This window comes from Canis lupus, chromosome 12 (genome assembly GCF_048164855.1).
Source record: "Canis lupus baileyi chromosome 12, mCanLup2.hap1, whole genome shotgun sequence".
Classification (NCBI taxonomy): Eukaryota; Metazoa; Chordata; class Mammalia; order Carnivora; family Canidae; genus Canis; species Canis lupus.
In genome coordinates this window covers 12,696,060-12,720,393 of record NC_132849.1, presented here as the reverse complement: position 1 = coordinate 12,720,393, position 24,334 = coordinate 12,696,060, and the positions used below count along the sequence as shown (strand labels likewise).

Below are 24,334 nucleotides of genomic sequence, written 5' to 3'. Positions count from 1 at the left end.
TTTTTTTTTTTTTTAAAGTAGGCGCCAAGCTCAATGTGGAGCCCAGTGCAGGGCTTGAACTCACAATCCTGAGATCAAGATCCAAGCTAAGATCAAGAGTCAGACACTTAACCAAGAGTCGAATTCTTAACCAACTGAGCCACCCAGGTGTCCCTGTTAATATCCATTTTAAGGGCATTTCTAATTGTAGCAAATTGTATATAAACTAGTATTACTAGTGTACTTTGTTCTATTCTCAATTGATTCAACATTCTCTTGTAATTAATATTTTTGTGATGGTGCAGAATCAGCGTTGTGAAACCAAAGTGTTTTTTTTTGTGTGTGTGTGAAACCAAAGTTTAACTGAAGTTAAGTCAAAATGTTGCAATCGATATTAATGGTCTTTAATGTACAGTAAAATTTCATTGGAATGAATATAAAATGCTGTGTTGGAACCAAATCTCATTAAAATGGAAATTTATAGCCACTGAACATAGGCTATTTAATCATTACATAAAATAAATACAAAGCATATGGTTCACATCGTTATCAGCCCAGTAACCTCCTTTTCCCTTTTCTATCTGCCACCCTTTCTTCCAATGTTGGCTTGACAGTAATTGATGTTGTGATGTTAGATAAGTCATCACTGTCCAGGTGTAAGGTTCCTGGTTGGTGAATGTGGAAATTAAGGGCACGATTTGCAAGTTGCATACATCACAACTGTCCCTATCTCACTGAACACAACCTAGTCACGTGGAGGTATGCACATGATTTGATGGGAAATGGGGAGATGAGTCTTTGGCTCAGCAGCTATGTGCCCAGCTAAAACTTCCATTATCATAGAAAGGGACAACATATGTTTGAGGGACAAGTAGTAGTTCCTGCTACAATGAGTCACTGAAACAGTATGCTCTGAGTTAATCCCCTTTTCCTCTCAGAAACCCTATAGGAATCCATCCAAGTAAGACAGACATTAGAGGAATAATCTTGAATCTGTAGAATATATTTATTTTTTAAATTTTTATTTTTTAAAAGATTTTATTTATTTATTCGTGAGAGACAGAGAGAAGCAGAGACATAGGCAGAGGGAGAAGCAGGCTCCTTGCAGGGGGCCTGATGCGAGACTCGATCCCCAGACCCAGGATCAGGACCTGAGCTGAAGACAAATGCTCAACCACTGAGCCACCCAGGAGCCCCATGTAGAATATATTTAAAAATCTCTAACATATATAGGAAATTTCAGATCTTGACCTACTGTTAATAACAAATTACTTATCTCTCATCTCTCAACTTTTATGGCTATTTCCCAGCCTAAACTATATAATAGATCTGTAAAAACATCCCCATTCTCCACTACTAAAATTATAGCATAATAAATATTACATGTCTATTATACTTTTCTCTATAAAGAAAACATCATGGGGAGTAGGTGGGTAGGTGGGTGAACTGTTTACCATACTGGGCCAGCTGAATCAAATGGGTTATCTTTTAACCTAGGGAAGATTTAAAGTATAATAGATAACATTTTTATCTGCCTAACTTCTTTCTCTCCTTCTGCTGGTAGAAGAACCATCCCCATCCTGCTTTGGGAAAAATATCACTCCAGTTGAATCAACTGCCAACTACAGTATCTACCACCAAGACTACAGTCAGGTACACGCCCCAGGCCTGGCTAATCACATGACCCCAACCCCTGGCCATACCTCTGAGTCCAAGGACTGAACATGAAATCCCGACCAGATCAACCAAAACCCTTCTCTGGAATTGTATATACTGATATACTTGTTTCCTCCGAGATACTAAAGTGGGCTGATGTTAAGTCTGGAGCTGCCTTGGCCTTGGCTCCTGTTGTACAGAGGAAGGCTCTCCATAGCAGGAGAGAATAAGGCCAGAAAAGGAAAAAGAGAGATGAAAAACAATTAGGATGACCCAGAATCCCTGGATTTAGTTGACCCTGCACCTAGCTGTACTCTGTCCTTACCAGTTAAATGAACCAATAAATACCCTTTTATTGCTTAAGATATTTTTAGTTAGCTTTCTGTCACTTGGAAATAGAGTTCCAATATGCAACAATATATTCTAAAGATAGAAGAAGCAAAGAGGATCTAATATAATAAACGTTAGTCCTCATGGTAGGAAGCATGGTAAAATAGATAGATAAACATCCATTCATAAATAAGTTTATAGTGCCCCCGTAGTCTTTTTTTTTTTTTTTTAAGATTTTATTTATTCATGAGAGACACACACAGAGAGGCAGAGACAGAGGTAGAGGGAGAAGCAGGCTCCCTGCAGGGAGCTTGACGCGGGACTTGATCCCCAGACCCGGGATCACGACCTGAGTCAAAGGCAGATGCTCAACTGCTGAGCCACCCAGGCATCCCTATCTTTTTTTCTTATTTTTTATCCCATTGGTATGCAACAAATTTGTATTGAAATTGAATAAAATGTTGAGTTTTTCTCTGTGACTATATACTCTACTGGTATTAAAAACAGTACCCTCAGGATGTCTGGGTGGCTCAATTGGGTTAAGCCTATGCCTTTGGCTGAGGTCATGATCCCAGGGTCCTAGGATCGAGTCCCACATTGGCTCCCTGCTTCTCCCTCTCCTTCTTTTTTTTTTTTTTTTAATTTTTTATTTATTTATGATAGTCACACAGAGACAGAGAGAGAGAGAGGCAGAGACACAGGCAGAGGGAGAAGCAGGCTCCATGCACCAGGAGCCCGACGTGGGATTCGATCCCGGGTCTCCAAGATCGCGCCCTGGGCCAAAGGCAGGCGCTAAACCGCTGCACCACCCAGGGATCCCCCTCTCCCTCTCCTTCTGCCTGCTGCTCCCTCTGTTTGTGCTCTCTCTCTCTGTAAAATATAAAATTAAATGAAATGAAATAAAATAAAATACAGTACCCTTTGATATAGAAAGGCTATCCTGATGATGAGCTTCTGAATAATTTTTTTCTTTTTTGCTGTATTTTCTAAATTGCCTACAATAAACACATTTTTAACCATATTAATCAAACAGTTATTATAATGTATTGTTATATTAGTTTTCTATTGGTGGTGTGGCAAATTAGCACAAACTTAGTGGCTTAAAGAAAAACAAATTTATATTTTATAGTTTTGGAGGTCAGAAGCCTAAAACGGGATTTATAAGGCTGAGTTTCTTCAGAACATTCTGGGAATGATTTGTTTCCTTGTCTTTTCCAGTTTCAGGAAGCTACCCATTCCTTGGCTCATGGTTTCCTTCCCTCATCTTCAGAGCCAGCCATTTAGCATTTTTCTCCCCTCTCTAACGTCTAACTTCCCTCCTGTAAGGACTCTTGTGATTACATTGGGACCTAGATTAATCCAGGATAATTTCTCCTATCTTGTGAAACTTAATTTAAATTTTTAAAAAAATTTTTATTTATTGAGGTGCCTGGGTGCCTCAGTCAGTTGGAAGTCTGCCTTCTGCTCAGGTCATGATCCCAGGGTCCTGAGATCGAGCTCTGCATCAGGCTCCTTGCTAAGTGGGGAGCCTGCTTCTCCCCCTGCCTCTGCCTGTTGCTCTCCCTGCTTGTGTTCTTTCTCTCAAATAATTAGCAATTAATTAATTAAGGCAATTAATATAAAAACTAAGAAACAAGCACAACCTAGCTATGTTCAGCGGAGGTGCCTTAGACTCCTCAGGTTACTATAACAAAAATACCAGTCTGGTTACATTAAACAACAAATACTGATTCCTCAATGTTCTGGAGTTCTGGAGGCTGGCAATCCAAGACAATGGCATCAGCAGATTTGGTGTCTAGTGAGAGCCCACTTCCCGGCTCATAGACAGCAGTCCTCTCACTGTGTCATATATGCAGAAGAGGGGAGGAAACTCTCTGGGGTCTCTTTCATAGAGGCACTAATCCTACTCCTGGGTGCTCCGCCCTCATGACCTAATCACCTCCCAAAGGCCTCACATCCAAAAACCATCACATCGGGGATTAGATTTCATTTAAAAAATATTTATTTATTTATTTATTTATTTATTCATTCATTCATTCATTCATTCATTCAGAGAGAGGGAGAGAGAGAGAGAGAGGCAGAGGGAGAAGCAGGCTCCATGCAGGAAGCCTGACACCGAACTCGATTCCGGGTCTCCAGGATCACATCCCCGGCTGCAGGCTGCAGGCAGTGCTAAACTGCTGAGCCCCCCGGGCTGCAGGGGGATTAGATTTCAACATACAAATTTGCAGGGGGGCAGGGAGAGGACACCAATATTCAGTCTATAGCAGAAGGCAATATTTCAATGCTTGGACAAAGACCCATATGAGAAAATAAACAATCTCTGGGTCATGTTCTGGTTACAGCTTTCCTGACAGCTACAAAAGTCTATTCTGGGGAAATTAGGGGGAAAGGTTATAAACTAATCCTGGGAAACAAAGGGTTTGGCATTGTTGGGGTTTCTGATAAGGCTGGGATGCAGGCTACGTACAGCACATTTGGGAGGAATATGTTCAGATGAACTCATATGAAGTTTCTACTTCTAAACTCTCTGGGGGTAAGACAGAGCAGAACACTTCCAGCAGATCAAGGAGGGAAGACCAGGACCTTCATGAGGACACAGGGCAAGCCAACTGTAGGATAGAAACATGGGCCAGGCTTACCTGGGCATTCTGCTCCTGAGCATAAAAACATTGTACCATGATGGGGATCATCTTTGTGATGGGAGCTCTTAAAATGTTTGTTTCTGGAGTCACGCTGTTCTAATCTGGGACTGGTTGCTCTCCATTGAGTGTACAAATATGATCCTGGGATTCTCTTTCATTAATCTCGAAGTTTGCCAATACCTCTTCCCTTTGTTGGATCAGAAGAGCACATTCTCCAGCAGCTCCTTAAGATACTCAGGTAATAACTGTTTTAGAGCTCTCACTTGACTGAAAATGTCTTTACTCCATCCTCAACTTAACTAATAATTTGATTATACATAGAGTCCTAGGTTGGAAATTTTCATAAGAATTCCAAAGGCATGGGGATCCCTGGGTGGCTCAGTGGTTTAGTGCCTGCCTTTGGCCCAGGGTGTGATCCTGGAATCCTGGGATCAAGTCCCACATCGGGCTGCCTGCATGGAGCCTGCTTCTTCCTCTACCTGTCTCTGCCTCTCTCTCTGTCTCATGAATAAATAAAATATTTAAAAAAATAAATAAATAAAAGAATTCCGAAGGCACTGCTTGTCTTTCTAGCTTCGAGTTAATTTTGAGAAGCCTGAAGATAGATTCTAGATTTTTTTTTCAAAGTTGTTTCTGTATTCTCTTCTTCTATAGGAAATGTCTTCACATTTATTATTATTATTATTATTTTATTTATTTATGATAGTAACAGAGAGAGAGAGAGAGAGAGAGAGGCAGAGACACAGGCAGAGGGAGAAGCAGGCTCCATGCACCAGGAGCCCGACGTGGGATTCGATCCCGGGTCTCCAGGATCACGCCCTGGGCCAAAGGCAGGCGCCAAACCGCTGCGCCACCCAGGGATCCCCACATTTTTTTTTTAAAGATTTTATTCATGAGAGAGAGAGAGAGAGAGAGAGGCAGGTAGAGAGAGGCTGATCCTGAAGGGAGTTTTCCAGTGATCTTGGGACACGAAGGTGCTAGAATCATGGAAAGTATTGGCAAAGGACCAATACTATGCTATGCTGAAGGCAGTTGATACTGTCATCCCGTTTCACATCCCCCAGTGTGGAGAACGTAAGTTTTATCTAAACCCTAAAACAAATCCTTGCCAGAAGATAAGAGTTACTCAGGAGAAAGATTAATGCCAGATGGTACTAGCAGATTTACTTGCAAAGGAAAGACAACTCTACATTACATGGGAACCAGCACATTTTCTGAATATCCAGTCATGGCTGATATCTCTGTTGCTAAAATTGATCCTTTAGCACCTTTGGATAAAGTCTGCCTTCTGGGTTCTGGCATTTCGACTGGTTATGGTGCTGGTGTGACCACTGCCAGGGCAGAGCCTGGCTTACATTGTGCCACCTTTAGCCTAGGTGGAGTTGGGTTGGCAGCTATCATGGGCTGTAAGGTGGCTGGTGCATCCCAGATCATGGGTCTGGACACTGATAAATTCTCCAGGGTTAAGAAGTTTGGAGTCTCTGAATGTATTAACCCCAGGACTTCAGTAAACCCATAGAGGAAGTGGTCACTGGATGAGGAAGTAGATTAGTCCTCTGAGCGTACTGGTAACCTGATGGTCATGAGAGCAGCACCAGTGGACTGCCACAAAGGCTGGGGCATCAGCGTGGTAGTTGGTGTAGCTGCTTCAGGTGAAGAAATCGCCACTCGCCTGTTTCAGCTGGTAAAATGCCACAGGCGGAAAGGCACTGCCTTTGGAGAATGCAAGAGTGTGGAAAGTGTCCAAAAGTTGGTGTCCGAATACATGTCCAAAAAGATTCAAGTTGATGAATTTGTGCCTCACAATCTGCCTTCTCATGTCCTCTCAAATGAAGCCTTTAAACTGATGCATGCAGGAAAGTGCATGCAAACCATTTTAAAACTTTAAATTCAACAGAGAAAACATGTCTGTCCTTGTCCCTAAGTCTTGTGGTCCAACTGGACAGCCGGATAAACAGGGATAAGCTCTCCCAAGTCCACAGCCTCTTAGACCTCATCTACTACCACTTCTAGAGTAACCTACTCTAGGGAATAATATTTTGTAGAAAATTAATAAATCTCCAAAGACATGGCTCATACAGTCATAAATCTGCTTTCTGAACTTCCTTCATGTGAATAATTGAGAGGTCATTAAGGAATACTTTAATGTAATAAAAATAATTTCTGCAAAAAAAAAAAGTGGGGAAATAAAACACGGATTAGAAGCTCTGTGCTGGAGTGTGAGGGTTTGGGGTCGTTGAGCCTCACTGCTAAGTGACTTGGTTGGTCATTTGTTGAAAAACTGCCAATTTCAACAACCTCTAGGTTTTTTTTCTCTTGGGGTCCAAAGACTTTCCAACTTCCAAAGTTTCTCCAAAGACTCCCTAATTTCTTGCTGAGAAAGGGCAGAGAGCAAGGGATGGAAGGATGGAGAACAGGCTCAATGTATAATCCTTTTCAGAACTGTGGCTCTCAACTTTGTCATGATGTATCTGTTTTAGTTTCTTAGGGCTGCTCTAGCAACCTACATACCACACACAGCGTGGCTTAAAACAACAGAAATTTACTGTCTCCCAGTTCTGGAGCCTGAAGTCTGAAGTCAAGGCGTCAGCATGGCCATGTTCTTTCTGAAGGTTTTAGGAAGAATCCATTCCATGCTTCCCTCCCAGCTTCTCGTGGTTGCCAGCAATCCTTGGCATTCCTTGGCATGTAGACTTCTCACACAATCTGTCTTTATGTGGTCTTCTCTTGGTGTCTTCACAATGCCTTCCATGTGTGTATGTGTATGTCTCTTCCTCTAAGGACAGTAGCCAGAATGGATTTAGGGCCCATCTTCTATGTGGATGCTTATTTTGTTCAGCCTCATCTAATGACTTTAGGGGTGAATCACTGGAAAGGGAGTGGGAGGGATATTAAAACCTAAGTTTAGAAAAACCAAGTATGTCCACAAATTCTTAAACACTATCCCCAACTGACGTGGAATCTAATTCCTCTCCCTTGAATATGGGCTGGCCTCATGGACTGACTTGCTTCTAACAAATACAGAACATCAGAAGTTAAGTGTGACTTCCGGGGCCAAGTCATAGAAGGTAATACAGCTTATGCTGGACTCCCTGATACAGGCTTTTGGAGTCTTGGGCTGTCATGGAAGAAGTCTGGTTACCCTGAAGTCTCTATGCCAGAGAAACAACAGTAGAAAGAGGTAACCCAGAGATTCCCGGAGTTCTGGGTTTCTGATCATACACTCTACTTGAGCCAGGTAAATCCCCAGAACTGTGAAAGAGAACATAAATGCTTGTTATCGTTTCATACCACTAAGTTTGGGGTGGCATCATACTGGATTGGAATAGAATAGTAAAAATGGAGAAGAGGGTGGAGGGGTAAAGGAAGAAAGTACGGATTTTTTACAAAAATTTAAAACAATTTTTAAGACTAAGGGTAATGAGATTAAAATATACCTTCTCAACATTTTATTTTTATTTTAAAAGATTTGGGGATACCTGGGTGGCCCAGTGGTTGAGTGTGTGCCTTTGGCTCGGATCATGATCCCGGGGTCCTAGGATCAAGTCCTCCATCAGGCTCCCTATGAAGGGCCTGCTTCTCAATCTGCCTGTGTCTCTGGCTCTGTGTCTCCCATGAATAAATTAATTAAATCTTAAAAAATAAATAAATAAATGACTTATTTGACAGAGAGCAAGAGAGAGCACAAGCAGGGGGGACCTGCAGACAGAGGGAGAGGGAGAAGCAGAATTCCTACTGAGCAGAGCCTGAAATGGGGTTGGATCCCAGGACCCTGGAATCAGGACTCAAGCCGAAGGTAGGCACCTTACTGAGCCACCCAGGCATCCCTAAAGATTTTATTTTTTTAAGTTCTCTCTACACCTAACATTGGGCACAACTGCACAACCTTGAGATCAAGAGTCACATGCTCTACTGACTAAGCCAGCCAGACACCCTGGAGATTAAAATATTTAAGAGAACTTACAAACATGCCAGTGAACTTGATGGTAGCTGAAAGATTTCTTTCATATGGGCTAGAAAGCTCAATTTCTCTTAAATTTGATAGAGAAGGGTAACTATTTCACGCTTATCTCTGTTCAATATTTTCCCTTATAGGCTCACAACATGAGACCACAATCTACATTGTATGCTGTGAGATAAACATTGCAAAAATCAGGTGTTTTGCTGCATATGTTATATATTTTCAGGAATAAAATACCTGGTTATTTATCTTGAGGGCCGTAAGTTAGGATGGTTTATGATGTGACAGAAAATCCAACTGAAATTGACTTGCAAAATAGGCAGTCTTGGCTCACAGGTCAACCTAGTGCTGGGGCTAGTTAGGTTGCTGCAGTTTATCCAATGTCCTACAGACTTGTTTTCTTAGCCTTGTTGGCATCATCCTCAAGCTCTACATAGTTATTTATGAACAAGATAGGAATCTCAACTAATGGGACAAATTTTATGAGTTCGATCAGTCTAAAGAATGAGCGCTCTCAATCTTAATTTAGTGATTTGCCATTGACGAGAGCTGCTGCTTTCTGTGGAGTAATGCACTCTGAACCAGGGACTCCAAGTTCACCTTGGCCAAGGAAACATGCAAGCCCCGCAGCCTGGTCACTATACCAGACCGGGATTTACTAGCAAAATGGCAAAAGGTGGAGGAGGATTTGAGGGAGTATCACTGGGAAGAGTAGTGTGGCAAGGCACAGCGATTACCTGAAGTCTCCTCTCTCAGGCAGGCAGGGAACAACAGAAGATACAATTTCTAGAGGCTGAGTAGAAGGTACAGCAAATTGGATTAGGCAATAGTGGAATGAATGCTCCCATGGGGCAATACTACTATAAAAAAAAAGTTAAGGGACGCCTGGGTAGCTCAGCAGTTGAGCATCTGCCTTTAGCCCAGGGCATGTTCCTGGGGTCCTGGGATCGAGCCCGAGTCCCACATCGGGCTCCCTGTAGGGAGCCTGCTTCTTCCTCTGCCTCTTTGTCTCATAAATAAATGAAATCTTTACCAAAAAAGAAAAGTTAAAAGATTGCAGGGGTGCCTGGCTGGCTCAGTGAGAAGAGCATGCGATTCTTGATCTTGGGGTTGTGAGTCTGAGCCTCACGTTGGATGTAGTTTACTTACATAAAATAAAAAATAAAAGATTGCAATATTTGGTGCTCACAGCAAGTTATGACTTTAAACCAGCAACCCTGTGCTCCCAAGGGGGGTACTCTCTCTCCTCCATTAAGAAAAACTTGGAGTAACACTGTTTTAACACTCCATCTTCCTCCCTCCTACAATAATGGGCTTTATTGTTGTTTTTTATTTCATAATCATAAACTTAACTCTGCATGACAGCTAGACTTGGGATAAGGAAAACCTGGAACCCAAAGAGCAGTCAGAGCACAAAGATTACAGGAGACTGAAAATATTTTTTCTGAATCGGGCAGTAATCTTTTATCCTTGTTAATTCCTTATAGGCAGAGGGTTAAAACACAACTCTGGCGCTACATGACTGAACACCTGGATGACTTTCTAGCTATACAACTCCCAACAAGTTACTTCATCAGCACCCACTACAAGTCTGTGTATGGGAACAACAGGACCTACCTCCTTTTTGGGAGGATCAAATTATTTTTTTATTCCTAGTAGTTCATCCACCTAAAGTGTTTAGAAGAGGGCTCAGCACGTAACAAGCAGCTTTTTCAAACTGTTACCTACAATGATGATGATGATGACGATGATGATGATGGTGGAGCCATCATATTGTGGAAGACTTGCTTGGTAGTCAAAATTTTGTTTAGAACTACCTTTTTATTTGAAAATATAAAAACCAAAAGTTTTCAACTTCTTCTACATGTTAAAAAGTTTCAATAAAGATCTCTTAGATACAAAATATGTTCCAGTGGTTCAAAATAAATTCTATGATATAATATTATTCTATCATACTTATTTTGAAAGCGTAGGTGTTTTTAAAACAGAAAAAACACACACACACACACACACACACACAAAACCCAACCCACCAAGCTTAAAGTTTTTATTTTGCTAAAATGCACAAATCTAACAGTCCACACTCTACAATACACATTTAACCATAATAGTTCCCCTAAGATGCTGTTCTCCCTGACAGTTGAGATGCCTAATCTGTGAAAGCCCAGCTTGCCTTCCTTGCTTCCCACCGAATTCATCTGTCTGTTAGAAGTCTTGCCGGATGTTTTCCTTGTTTGCCTCGCCATGTTGCTGCTTCATTTGAAATATTTCATTTTCTAATTGCACAATAGTCCTTTCAATCTCATAATTCTTACTGACCAGGGATACCCAACTAGAAAAGTAAAAAAAAAAAAAAAAAAAAAAAGGAAAAATTACTCAATATAAAATTTCTCTTAGAAGATTTTACCATATATATGTTTTCACTCAGGGTCATAATGTGAACCTTCACTTCTAACTTTCCATTTAAAAAAAACTGAGGCATAATTGGGGGAAAGTGGGTAAAGGGTACATAATATTTAAGCTGTATGGGACGCCTGGGTGGCTCAATCAGTTAAGAGTCTGGTTTTGAGTCAGGTCATGATCTTGGGGTCATGAGATCGAGCCCCACACCAGGCTACATGCTGAGTCAGCTTGAGATTCTCTCCCTTCCCCTCTGACCTTCTCCCCACTTGGACTTTCTCTCTCTAAAATAAATAAAATCTTAAAAAGAATTCTAACTATATTATCTCTTACAACTGGGAATCTACAATTATTTCAAAACAACAAAAAAAACCTTTAAAAACCAAATTAGAAATAGTTGGATAGGACAAGGTGATAGAAGATTGTATTTAATGGCATTAACACAAAAGGAGAAAAAATAGGGCAGAGTCAGTAGTTAAAAATGGTAGAGAAATTTCTAGAACAAGAGAAAATTCTACAGATCAAGCAGCCTTCCCCTTCCCCAGAAAAAATCTCTAGTAGGACAAATGTAAAGAAACACACATGTATATTTGGGAGATTATAGTAGCTTGAAGAAAAATGTGAAAAGATGAATAGATTGATAACATGGAATCACGGAGGTGAAGGTGGAACAAGGGAAATCATGGGGTAGAGGAAGGGAAATAACAAAGTAAAAAAGAGAAATGATATAAAATTCATGATTATAAGGATTCATATTAACTTATTTATGCATATGAAGAATATTTTAAAAGTAAAGTATATAAATAGGAAAAAACCTCAGAGACAAATTATCGAAGTATGAAATCTCCCTCCCTCATGAATTAAAAAAAAAATAGATTAATTTTTTTTCCTTCTAAAAGGAGAGTATAAGTAGAATCCTATTCAGAGCAGAAATACTGAACTGAAACAGAGACCAGAATCAAGGAACAGTGGTTCTGTCCCTCTCATTGCCTTCCAAGCCCACACATCAGAAATAGGCAGAGGCAGTAAAGAGCAGAATTCATAAAAGAGCATTTCTTTCACACTTGTGGTATCCCATTTGAATACTGTTGAATCATAGTTAAATCCTGATCTTAAAATGTGCTAAATGATTTAAAGAAGTAAAGATACTCACGTGGACTCCATTTCCCTTAATTTAGATCCAGCTGTGAGCTGCATGTTCTTTCGCTGCCAGTTTAAATCTTGAATATGTTTCCTGTAAAACATTATTCATACAACCCACCTACATTTTAACGTAAGACTAAAATCAACAGAAAAACCTATAATCAACGAAACACATCTTTAATCCCCTGAGAACAGATGTATACAGTAATGGATTATTAATTCCAGGAATTAACTTTTTTCTATTTTCAATTACAAATTTCATAAAACATGCTCACCATGAATAATTAAACACACATAACATGCACACAGAGATTAAAAAGCAGAAGTCCGGGATCCCTGGGTGGCGCAGCGGTTTGGCGCCTGCCTTTGGCCCAGGGCGCGATCCTGGAGACCCGGGATCGAATCCCATGTCGGGCTCCCGGTGCATGGAGCCTGCTTCTCCCTCTGCCTGTGTCTCTGCCTCTCTCTCTCTCTCTGATGTAACTATCATAAATAAATAAAAATTAAAAAAAAAAAAAAAAAAAAAAGCAGAAGTCCTTCCTCCCATGTGCTTTTCCTTCTTACTATTCAGTTTTTGGTGGGTGTGTCCCCAAATTCTTTCCTTTATGTATATGTACAAGTAGAGGTTAAATTTTTTTTAAGTAATCTCTACGCCCTGTGTAGGGCTCAAGCTCACAACTCGAGATCAGGAGTTATGCTCTACTGAATGAATGATTCAGTCAGGCAACTTCAGATGAAAATTTTTTTTAACCTAAATCAGATTATACGTGTTGTTCTGCAACATTTTCTCCTAAAAGTGGCTGCAGATTTGTAAATTGCCTGCAGATTTGTAAATTGCAAATGACCTGCTAGAGATGCTTTCAGATGTTAAGTCTATTTCTCTGCCATTCCAGTTGGGCAAACCCAAGAGCAGATACTAGACACAGTGGATCATCAAGCATTACTCTCATATGACTACAGTTCTTTGGTTCCTTTTTCTCCTCATTCTGTTTACTGAGGGTTCACCTAAACTTTACTCTAAAATAAGAGGAATATAGGGGCACCTGGCTGGCTCAGTCAGAAGAACACATGACTCTTAATCTCAGGGTTGTGAGTTTGAGCCTGACACTGGGTGTATCAAAATAAGAGGAAAAAAACCAACTTACCTTAACTTCTGGAGCTCTTTCTGTGCATGTTCAATCATGTGAACTAGATTTCTAAGGAAGGAAAAGGAAAAAATAAGATTAATATACATTAAAATTTAATAATACCAACTAGAAGCGAACCATCTAGTCGATTCAAGTTCAAGTTCTTCTGCTATTGAGCTCTGTGCCAAACACCATGTTGGACACTCTATAAATATTATCTAGAATATTGAATATTACTCAAGAATTCTTTGAGTAGTTATGATTATACCTATTTCACATGTGAGGACATTACAAGCTTAGAAAGATTTAAGTAATTTGGTCAAGGGAACCTAGGTGAATGTCAGAGCTGAATTCCAGTTTAGCTCCTTTTTTTTTTTTTTTAAGATTTATTTATTTATTTACTGAGAGAGAGGGGGGGGGTGGGGGAGGCAGACACACGGGCAGGCAGCCCGACGTGGGACTCGATCCCGAGACTCCAGGATCACACCCGGGGCTGCAGGCAGTGCTAAACTGCTGCGCCACCAGGGCTGCCCCCCAGTTTAGCTCTTTTAACCTCTCAAGTCCAACCAGTTTACGGACACTCTGATTTCCTATACTTAGGTTACTTCTTAAATTGTCATTACTTCTTTTCATGGAGACATGGAAAATAACTCATGAGTGTATTCATTTGAACCCTTATTATCTCCATATTTCTGTACTTCCATTTATCCTGCCATTCTCCCCTGTCTATTGCTAACTAGAGAGAGAAGAGAAAAATGGAAGGGGAAATCGTGGTTCCAGTACAAGTTGGCTCTTGCTGGCACAGGGGAAAAGCTGAGCAATACAGAGTGTCATGTGATTACTGTCATGCAATTCAAGGGTAGAGGTCACCTCCCCTCCCTTAAATAATAGCTTTACTGGGATCCCTGGGTGGCACAGCGGTTTGGCGCCTGCCTTTGGCCCAGGGCGCGATCCTGGAGACCCGGGATCGAATCCCACGTCAGGCTCCCGGTGCATGGAGCCTGCTTCTCCCTCTGCCTGTGTCTCTGCCTCTCTCTCTCTCTCTCTCTGTGTGACTATCATAAATAAATAAAATAAAATAAAAAAATAGCTTTACTGAGATGTAACTCACACAACTATATCAATTTCCTCTTACGGCAGTACAGAATTGCCTTTAGGATCCATTTCAACCACATAGACCCTATTATTCTCTTGCTCTAGATCCAATATTGTTTCCTGGCTTTTGTGACTCAAATATCCTTCTTTTCTCCTAAATTATTTGCCTGATTTTTTTTCTAACTGCAATTCTCTCAAGATTCAGTCTTCAAACACCTGTGCTCTCCAGGCTTACCTACAGCTCATTCCCTTTTCCTTGATCTCAATGATCACTCTGTGCTCCTGAGGACAATTCAAGCTTGGCACTCTAAGTCCTGACCTCTGACCTTTAACAGGAAGCTTCCCCTTGAATGATCTCTTCCTGAAAGCTCAGTGTATTTGTTGTCTTCTCCTTTCTTTCATCCTCCATAAGTACAAGCATACCTCAGAGATATTGCAGGTTCAGTTCCAGACCACTGCAATAAAATATAGCAATAAACCAAACTAAATGAATTTGTTCCCCTATGCATATAAAAGTTATGTTTTAGTCTACTAAATGTGTAATAGCATTATGTAAAAATATATATATACCTGCCTTTTTTTTTTTTTTTTTTATAGTCAGAGAGAGAGAGAGAGAGAGAGGCAGAGACACAAGCAGGCTCCATGCACCGGGAGTCCGACGTGGGATTCGATCCCGGGTCTCCAGGATCACACCCTGGGCCAAAGGCAGGCACCAAACCGCTGTGCCACCCAGGGATCCCGCCTTTTTTTTTTTAAAGATTTTATTTATTTATTCATGAGAGACAGAGAGAGAGAGACGCAGAGACACAGGCAGAAGGACAAAGAAGCAGGTTCCATGCAGGGAGCCTGATGTGGGACTCGATCCTGGGACTCCAGGATCATGCCCTGGGCCGAAGGCAGGGACTAAACCGCTAAGCCACCCAGGAATCCCCGTACTTGCCTTTATTAAAAAATACTTTATTACTAGAAATTGCTAACCACTATTCTGAGTTTTCAGTGAGTCGTAATCACCAACCACAGCTCAATTCAAGAAATATAATGGAGGGGATCCATGGGTGGCTCAGAAGTTTAGTGCCTGCCTTCCGCCCAGGGCATGATCCTGGAGTCCCGGGATCGAGTCCCACATCAGGCTCCCTGCATGGAGCCTGCTTCTCCCTCTGCCTGTGTCTCTGCGTGTGTCTCTCTCTCTCTCAGGAATAAACAAAATCTTTTTTTAAAAATATTTATTTATTTATTTATTTATGATAGACATAGAGAGAGAGAGAGAGAGAGAGAGAGAGAGAGGCAGAGGAGGAGGGAGAAGCAGGCTCCATGCCGGGAGCCCGACGCGGGACTCGATCCCGGGACTCCAGGATTGTGCCCTGGGCCAAAGGCAGGCGCCAAACCGCTGAGCCACGAAATCTTTAAAAATATATATATAATGGAAAAGTTTGAAATACTGAGAGGATTACTAAATTGTGATACCAAGATAGGAAGTGGCAAAATGCTACTGGAAAACTGTGCCACAGACTTGCTGAGGCTTGGAGGTTGTCAGAAACTTTCAATTTGTAAAAAAATGCAATACAGCAAAGTGTAATGAAATGAAGTATGCCCATATACATACCTCTCCTCAAGTACTCTGAAATATTTGTTAAAACTTATGGCACTGTATCACAAGTCACAAGACTTGGGTTCTAGTCCCAGCCCTGTCCTTGAATGAGTCACTTGACATCAATGAGGCTAACCCTGCTTATCCATAAAATTGAGGGCTGACTTCAAAGTTTTCCCTTTAATTTCAAGTACATAATTATCTCCTCGTTAATGAAATATTTCTTTTTTAGCAGTCACGACCCAAGACCTACTTAGAGCTAAAAGCTTTCTGCCCAGCATGGTCTATGCCTTAGAATCCTTTCATAAAGAAAGAAAACTTACTTTAAAGACAAAGAAGACAAAAAAGTGGATTGAGAGCCTTGAATAAACTGAATTTGGGTAGACCAGGTAAAGGCATTCTAGGAGGAAGTGAGACATGAGTAAAGGCCCAGAGGCAAAGTTATGATAATTACGAAAGAGAGGATTCCTTTGGCTGGAGTGAAAATCTATCATTGAGATACACCGTTCTGACTTGAACAACATGTTAAATAGTCTGGACTATACCTTGCAACAAATGGGAAATTATTAAAGGTTTCTAGGCAAGTTGAAAGCATGTTTTCTTCAATGCAATATTTTTTTTCCCTGCACCTATGTTCTCCTCCCTTCTTGTGTTGTTCTCTTCTAAATGTCCAAATCTTATCATTTAAAAAAAATTATTTGAGAAAGAGAGAGAGAGAATGTACATGGGGGTGGGGGAGAAGGGCAGAGGAAGAGGGAGAGAAAGAATCTGAAGTAGACTCCCCGATGAGCAAGGAACCTGACAAAGGTCTAGATCTCACAACCCTGAGATCACGACCTGAGCTGAAATTAAGAGCTGGACATTTAACCAACTGAGCCACTCAGGCGCCTCCAAATCTCACCATTTTTAAGTGACCTTAACTCTTAATGTTTCTTCTGTGCATTTCTGTAATTTATAGAGCACAGTACACAATATAGCTCGTACCTCCATACTGCTAAAAATGGACTACTGGTTATCTGGCATAGAATATCTTTTCTTTACTAGATAACGCTTCTTGAGGACAAAGATCACATTTTTCCTCTTTGTGAAATATACGCTTTTTTTTTTTGATTGACCTGTTTCTTAATCATCCCAATCCCATTTTTCCTATATCTCTCCTGCAACATATTCACAAAAAAAAGGAACTATTTGTTCTATAGGTTCCCAAATTCTGGATTTTGCCCACTGAATCCTTATATGGCCACAGAAATTTAGAACATAATTCTGAAAAATTGAGAAAAGGTACTTATCACTTTGTGATTTTGCTTTATTATTCCAGGAAACATACTCTAGCAAATAGTTTGATGCAGTATCATGAGGTTCAATGGCTTTTTCTCCTTAAATTGTTAAACTCCTTAAACTATTAAGTGTTAATAGAGACTCAGGGGATTTTAGGACTCAAAAGCATCATAGAGATCATCTAACCATCAAATTTTCCAAATAAGAAAATCGAGCCCTAGGCAGATAACAAAACCTAAAGCTAAAGCTAGTTACGTGGAGTAGAAAGAGCTCGGTGGCTTGTGTGGGCACCTTGCTTCCCATGTTAATTTTCTACTTATAGCCGATTCTCATTATTTGCAGATTCTGTACTTGTGAACTTACTTCCCCACTCAAATTTATTTGTTAAACATCAATACTCGATGTTTTGGGATCATTAACAGCATGCTAGGAGCAGCACAAAATTTGAGTTGCTGGACGTGTAGATTCTCAACTGAAGTGGAGCAAGGAGGCACTCTGACTTACTGTTTCAGCTCCCATACAGAGATGACCAAAGGATGGAGTTTAATTTCCAACTTTGCCAAATTACTTAACACTTCTGAACTTTGCTTTATTTTTTATGAAAGAAAACAGAATCTGCCCGAATGAGTTGTTTTTAGGATTTAAGGCTGAAGTCTATATGAGATGTATATATATACACGCACATATATTATTTCTCCCAGGAAAAATGGTACAGTATTGGCTAATTCAGTATTCAAGGCCACTATAAAGTGGCCATAACATGTAATTAATGAGAATCGAATGTATGAGCAATCCCCCACGTTAAGGATTACATTACACCATGTAGTAATTTGTCACTCAGACCTCAGAACTCATTTAATTACAATGTCATACAATAAATATAGTTAGGTTTAAGTCCCCTCCATACTCTTGGCAGTGGGTCTCAAAGCAATGGCTTTTCATATGGGTTTTAATAGTTCTAGGACATGATCCCACATTAAAGTTCACTATACTATTTTTATTCCACTTCCCGTTTTTTAAAAAAAGATTTATTAATTTGGGAGAGAGTGAGCAGGGGGAGGAGCAGAGGGAAAGAGAGAGAGAATCTTCAAGCAGACACTCTGCTGAGCATGGAGCCTGACATGGAGTTTGATCCCATGACTCTGAGATCATGACCTGAGCTGAAACCAACAGTCAGACACTCAACTGACTGAGCCACCCAAGCCCCATTCCTGTATTTAAAAAAAAGACCAAAGCTTCTTACTCATTATATACTTTCCAGGCATTGCATCCATGCTGTGACATTAGTTCCAGATTCTCAATTCGAACTGCCTGATGCTCTAACTGGGCCATAGAATTGTTTACACATTCTTGCCATGCAGTAATGTCATTTTTCTGACCCGAGGAAGGGGCTGGAAGTTCATATCTGAAATTAAACAAAAATAAAATGAAACCATATATTCCCCTAAATCTTTCCTTCCTTCCAACAGAAGGTCTCATAGGTCTATGCACAATGTAAAATCCATGGAAGATTAAAGATCAGATTGTGCAATAATAAGAACCTATTTATCCTCCTAAGAAACAACTCATTACAGGTAAGATTTTTTTTTTTAAAGATTCTATTTATTTATTCATTAGAGACACACAGAGAGAGAGAGAGAGAGGCGCAGAGACACAGGCAGAGGGAGAAGCAGGCTCCATGCAAGAAGCCTGATGTGGGACTCGATCCCGGGTCTCCAGGATCACACCCCCGGCTGCAGGCGGCACCAAACCGGTGCACCACCAGGGCTGCCCTACAGGTAAGATTTAACGTCATTCTACACAGTACCAAAAAACTGTTTATTTCAATGTGAACACAATCAACTGGAGTATATTATAGGATACAAAAAAACCTATGCTATCATTTTTGTAAAACACACCTATATTCAGCCAGCTTCCCATCCATACACCCAGGCCACTCTAGACAAAACAACGGTAAGGAATATAGTAATTCTTTGCATTTGGACTTCATTCTACTCTCTCTCTTCACACTACACAGTCCTTCAACAGCCAGTAAGTACACTCTTCATAAATCTCAGCTCATTACTGATGAGTTACTACAAACTTAGTTTTAATTTCCATTTTAATATTTTGACTAGATAATTGTAAAAACTCCAAGTTATTCCTATGAAAAACTGAGGGGTATGCAACTGGGATCAAGAAGTGATAAACTGGGGTGCCTGGTGGCTCAGTTGGTTGAGTGTCTGCATACAGCTCAGGTCATAAGGGTCCTGATCCCAGGGTCCTGGGGTAGAGCCCCACACTGGGGTCCCTGCTCAGCTGGGAGCCTGCTTCTCCCTCTCCTACTGCTTGTGCTCTCTCACCCTGTCAAATAAGAAAATAAAATCTTAAAAAAAAAAAAGTGATAAACCAGGGTAACTTGGGTGGCTCAGTGGGTTAAGCATTCTAACTCTTGATTTGTGCTCAAGTCAGTGTTGTGAGATCAATTCCTTGACACCCTGTATCAGCTTCCATACTGAGCGTGGAGCCTACTTAAATTCTCTTGCCCCTTCTTTCTCTCAAAAAATAGAAGTGACAAACCATTTTGTTAAAAAAACAAAAAACTTTACACATATGCAATAAATGTGGCAGTTTTCAAACTTCTGATTATAACCCACACTAAGAAATATTTGTGATCCAGTACACAAAATACATATACTTCAACAGAAGTTTCACAAAACAGTACTCACCTTTACATGCAGTATATTCTGGTATTTTCTATTCTATTTCCTTAGAAAAGTACTGTGACAACCTGCTAAGTTTCCTTCATAATCCATTGCTTAGTGACTCATTACTTCTGCTTTGAGACACAGTGCCATAAAGGAGGTACTGTCATGATTATCTATAGAGCAGAAGCGCCCAGAAATGGAAGAACTAAGGAATCCTGGATCTTCTCCTGCCTTTACCACTTAGGCGAGACAGGAAATGGAGCCCAAGAGAAGCAATATGGTACTCTGGTTCTACAAACTCAAATCCCTCTTCTAACCTACTCATTTGCTGAGAGGACAGACCTGCTGTGCATGTGGCCCTCTCTCAAAGGACTCTGCTCTGACAGATTACTTAGTGCTTCTCATAATTCCATAGTTATCTTAAAATTGAAAGGATCTCAGTCATAAAGCAATCCAATTCTCCATTTTAGAGAAAATAAAGGATATTTGGATATTTGTTCCTCAGAGAGCAGTTTTGTAGTAAAGTGGCACAGGACGGAAGACAGTGGAACCAATGTCAGACTACGTGAGCACTCCGTGTTCACTAATGTTGCTTTGGCAAGAGTGAAGCAAGGATCATTATAAACCATAACGTGGTTTCATCCAGAGATGTGATCAGTGAAGAACTAGACATCTAATCAGGAACATTTCCTTAAAAATGTCTTTTTTTTTTTTTTTTTTTAATATTTATTTTAGAGAAAGGGAGCAAGCAAGCACAGGTGGAGGGGTGGAGGGGTAGAGGGAGAGAGAATCCCAAGTCGACTCCATGCTGTGTGTGGAGTCCTTTGCGGGACTTGATCTCATGACCTGAGCCGAAACCAAGATTTGGATGCTCACCAACTGTGCTACCCAGGCACTCCTCCTTGAAAATTCTTAAGAACATGCACTTCAACACAATTTACCATTCCTCTGTTGTTGGATTTTACATTTTGCGTTTTTTTTTTTAAAGAAAGAGAGTACACCCACGTGCATGGGTTCATGTGAGTGGAGGTAGAGGGGCAGAGGGAGAATCTTAAGTAGGCTCCACACCCAGTGTGGAGTCCTACACAGGGAACTGACCTCACAGCCCCAAGATCATGACCTGAGCCAAAATCAAGAGTGGGATGCTTAACCAACTGAGCCATCCAGGCACCCCTATTTTGCCTTTTTAAATGATGGTGCAAAGAATACATTTGAACATTAACAAAGGATTATAGGAACCACTATTACATGAAGAAACATAAACATAAAGCCAGACAAGATTTTTTTCTTTTCAACATTTTAAGAGCAATAGCTGTGGCAGTTTTACTAGTAACTTAAAATTAAGCAATGATTTGGGTCCAGCGGAAACCAGAAATACAACTTACCGTTTCATACTGAGTAATTCTATCGGTTGTCGAGCAGCCAGTCTTTCAAATTCATTTCTCATTATGTCAGTCTAATTTGGAGAAAGAATTATTTCCAAAATCATATCAACAAATTGCAACTGATACCCACCAAATAACGAATCTAACTTGCTTAAATATTTCTTTATGCTTTCCATTAAAATGGATCATTTTCAAAAAATTCAAAAATAAAATAAAATAAATCATTTCCCTTCCCACCAAGTCTTCTCTGGGTTCAATGCTCCCAAGGATCAGAATACACATACTTCCTAAGTAAGGAGACCCACAGAGAAAAGGATTAATTCTAGATCAGTGGTTCTCAGTCCTAGCAGCAAATAAAAATCAGCTAGAAGCTTTGAGAACAATTTCAATCCTAACCACATCTTAACCCTCTCCCTCATTCCCATTTAATTGTTCTGAGGTGGAGACTGGACATGATCATAACTTGTTTTTAACTCATCAGTTAACTGCAGAGTGAAGCCAGTGTTGAGGACCACAGATCCAACTATTCACTGGGGGTAGGGGGAAGGGAGGAGAGGACTTGGACATAAAGTAATTTGCTTTAGGGCTTTGGGCCTAAACCTATACTTTCTTTTTGGTCCTGGCCGCTGTTTTCACACTTCACTCTTTGCAAAGAATGAGAAATGGGGAAGGGGTAAAAGAAACCAGTTCTGCTATCTACTCTAACAATTTTACGATTAAAAAAAATGCATGGTGAACAAGATAAAAATTTAAAAATACACGGTAGCGCTCTACTTCTTGAGGTCCAATGTTTTGGTCAATATCCTATTCCATTTCTGTTTTGCACATTTCCTGGCCTGAGTACAAGGCACTGCTTAAGTATTCATCAGTTATTAGTATTTCAGTTATCCTGTGTAATTTCAATTTTTTTGAAGGCTTCAACTACATTAACAATTAGACCAAAAAGTTCAGATAGTCCCCCAATTTCTGGCTAGAACAGACCTTCATAAATAGTTGTTAAATGAATTAATCGAAGAGCTATTTCAGAAGCAATTTGAGGAGTCTTGGGCAAAACAGCTTCTCTAAGCTGCAGTTTTCCCATTTAAAATATTAGGATAATAAGTATGTAGTTATGTACTTCACAGGGCTATTTTCAGGACTGAGATGGTGAGCCCAATATAATATTAATCCCTATGATGAAAAAGTTAAATGATGAGCATACTAATTATAAAGATAGGAGGCATATGCTGTATTTAAGAGAGCTAAAAAGAAAACTAGTTTAAATATTTAAATGTTTGTGATTGAACGCAGTTATCTGAAATGTTTGGAAGCCGATCTAGTAAGAAAGCATTACTATACTTACTTCTTAACATGGTACCATCTATAACAACAGGGTAACATTTAGAACATTTAGAAAACCAGGGGAAAACGACGTATCATTTCTCTTTTAATTTTGATGAGTGATTGGTGTTTTATGAAAAAGGGTTGTCCGATTTACAAAGTATTAGGTAGTGTATTTCCTTTTGCTTATGACTTTATTAAAGTGGCCTCATGATATCTTCCTGAGCACCGCTACAAATGCAAAGTGAAATATTTGTCAAATTCTTTAGACCTCTTCATTTGTTAATACTCCGCTACGATAGTGCTCATGTTTTTGAGAAACATGCCACGTTCAAATCTGAATACGTTCTTCACGCTCCCAATGGAGCTTTCATCTAGTGGAGGCTTCCTCTGGCTTCCAGGCTGGAGAAATTTTTGAACTGTGGGAACGTAGCTGATTATGGCCTTGAATTCCTGTAGCAGAGGGAAGCCTTGCGAGGACACTGGGTTTGCACTCTTCAGCCATTAAGGACGACTTCAAGGAGCTGTGTACCCAGCTCAGCCCATTGCCCATAAGAAAATCTTGCCCATGATCTCTTAGTGCCTATTTAAAACTTAACCGACTTTTCATGTTACTTCAATATAAATACTGTATTTTAATAACAGAATTCTTTCATTAGATATATAGTTACCTATAACTGGGGGAAAAAAATCCCAAACACGTATATACTAAAACGCCCAACAGAATCTATTAACTCAGAGATGATATTTCACATTTCTTTAGCTGATTACACACCAAGTATCATCTTGGGTGCGCTTCCAGGCTAAATATTTAAATAGCATTGTACTTACAAGTGGCCTGTCACTCCCGTCATTCACATACATTCGGTAAGTGTGTAGGCTGTGACACCAAGGCCGCCCTACAGTGGTTCTCAGGAGCCTCGGCTTATATATATTAAAAATTCCTTATCACTTGTTCTAGAGTAGATCTTAGTAGAGGCGATGCCTCTGAGAATTAACGCAAAGAGCCCACCTCTGAAAAGCGTGCACACTCATGTTTGCATTGTTAGTTCGCGAAGCCCCAGAGGCTTCCAGTGCGACCCAGAGTAAGAACGCCGGAGAAGGCTTACCCAGCTGTTTTCAATGCGCCGATAACACAAATCTAGTGGAGTAACTATTAGCTAAGCAAGCAATAGTTAAAGCCAGAACTTAAAATGCACTTTTACGTGGCTACGACTGTCAGAGGTTCGCAGGGTCCTGGCTCCCACGGTGGCCTCAAGACGCCACACTTACTTCGAAAGCTGAGTAATCCGGGGCTGTCAAGTAGCTCAGGTAGTTCTTAGTGGGTCGGTATCTGCGGGTTTCCTCCTCCACCAGCGCTGCAGCCTAGAAACGAGAACAGGGGCCGGGGTCGGGGCAGCGACTCGTAAGTGCTTCTTCCAGCACTAAGGGCCCGAGAGCGCTGAGTCCGCTACACGGCCCGAACTCACCGCTTCCCGCACACCCGGCGCTTCATAACCTTGGTCAAAATACGGCAGCGCATCTACCACCACCTCTCCGGCGACTAAACCTGTGCCCGCCATTCTCGGCCTCGCCTGAGTCTTCTGTATCTGCGCAGACTCGGGCCCATTTCATTACGCTTGCGCCGCGCTGGCCACTGAGGTTCTGCACGTCGCCTGCGCAGCGCTCTGGCGCATGCTCAACTGTCACCTCCGGAGGCGCGCCCGCCCAGCGGCTCGGCAGTGCCCGGCCATTTTGTTT

At 40.8% G+C, this 24,334-nt stretch overlaps 1 protein-coding gene, 1 long non-coding RNA gene and 1 pseudogene across 4 annotated transcripts in view; 2 read left to right on the top strand and 1 right to left on the bottom strand.

Moving 5' to 3' along the window:
- Positions 1-10,887, top strand: part of LOC140601138 (uncharacterized) — a 23,473-nt gene extending 12,586 nt beyond the window's left edge. Inside the window, exons 3-5 of the long non-coding RNA XR_012004179.1 lie at positions 19-147; positions 1,544-1,632; positions 7,712-10,887. This is a non-coding gene — a long non-coding RNA (uncharacterized lncRNA). The remainder of the gene's footprint in view (positions 1-18; positions 148-1,543; positions 1,633-7,711) is intronic.
- BCAS2 (BCAS2 pre-mRNA processing factor) overlaps positions 1-24,334 on the bottom strand; it is a 26,097-nt gene extending 1,763 nt beyond the window's left edge. The window contains exons 1-7 of one of the 3 annotated variants that reach the window (XM_072769698.1): positions 24,064-24,334; positions 23,867-23,959; positions 21,275-21,345; positions 18,446-18,607; positions 13,260-13,310; positions 12,125-12,205; positions 10,605-10,903 (exon numbers count right to left, since the gene is read on the bottom strand). In XM_072769698.1, coding sequence (XP_072625799.1) covers positions 10,777-10,903; positions 12,125-12,205; positions 13,260-13,310; positions 18,446-18,607; positions 21,275-21,345; positions 23,867-23,959; positions 24,064-24,156 — 678 coding nt within the window. In that variant the 5' untranslated portion in view covers positions 24,157-24,334 and the 3' untranslated portion in view covers positions 10,605-10,776. Of the gene's footprint in view, positions 1-10,604; positions 10,904-12,124; positions 12,206-13,259; positions 13,311-18,445; positions 18,608-21,274; positions 21,346-23,866; positions 23,960-24,063 lie in introns of those variants that run through there. The other 2 variants (XM_072769699.1, XM_072769700.1) reach the window with 2 other exon arrangements.
- Positions 5,542-7,715, top strand: LOC140601855 (alcohol dehydrogenase class-3 pseudogene; annotated as a pseudogene).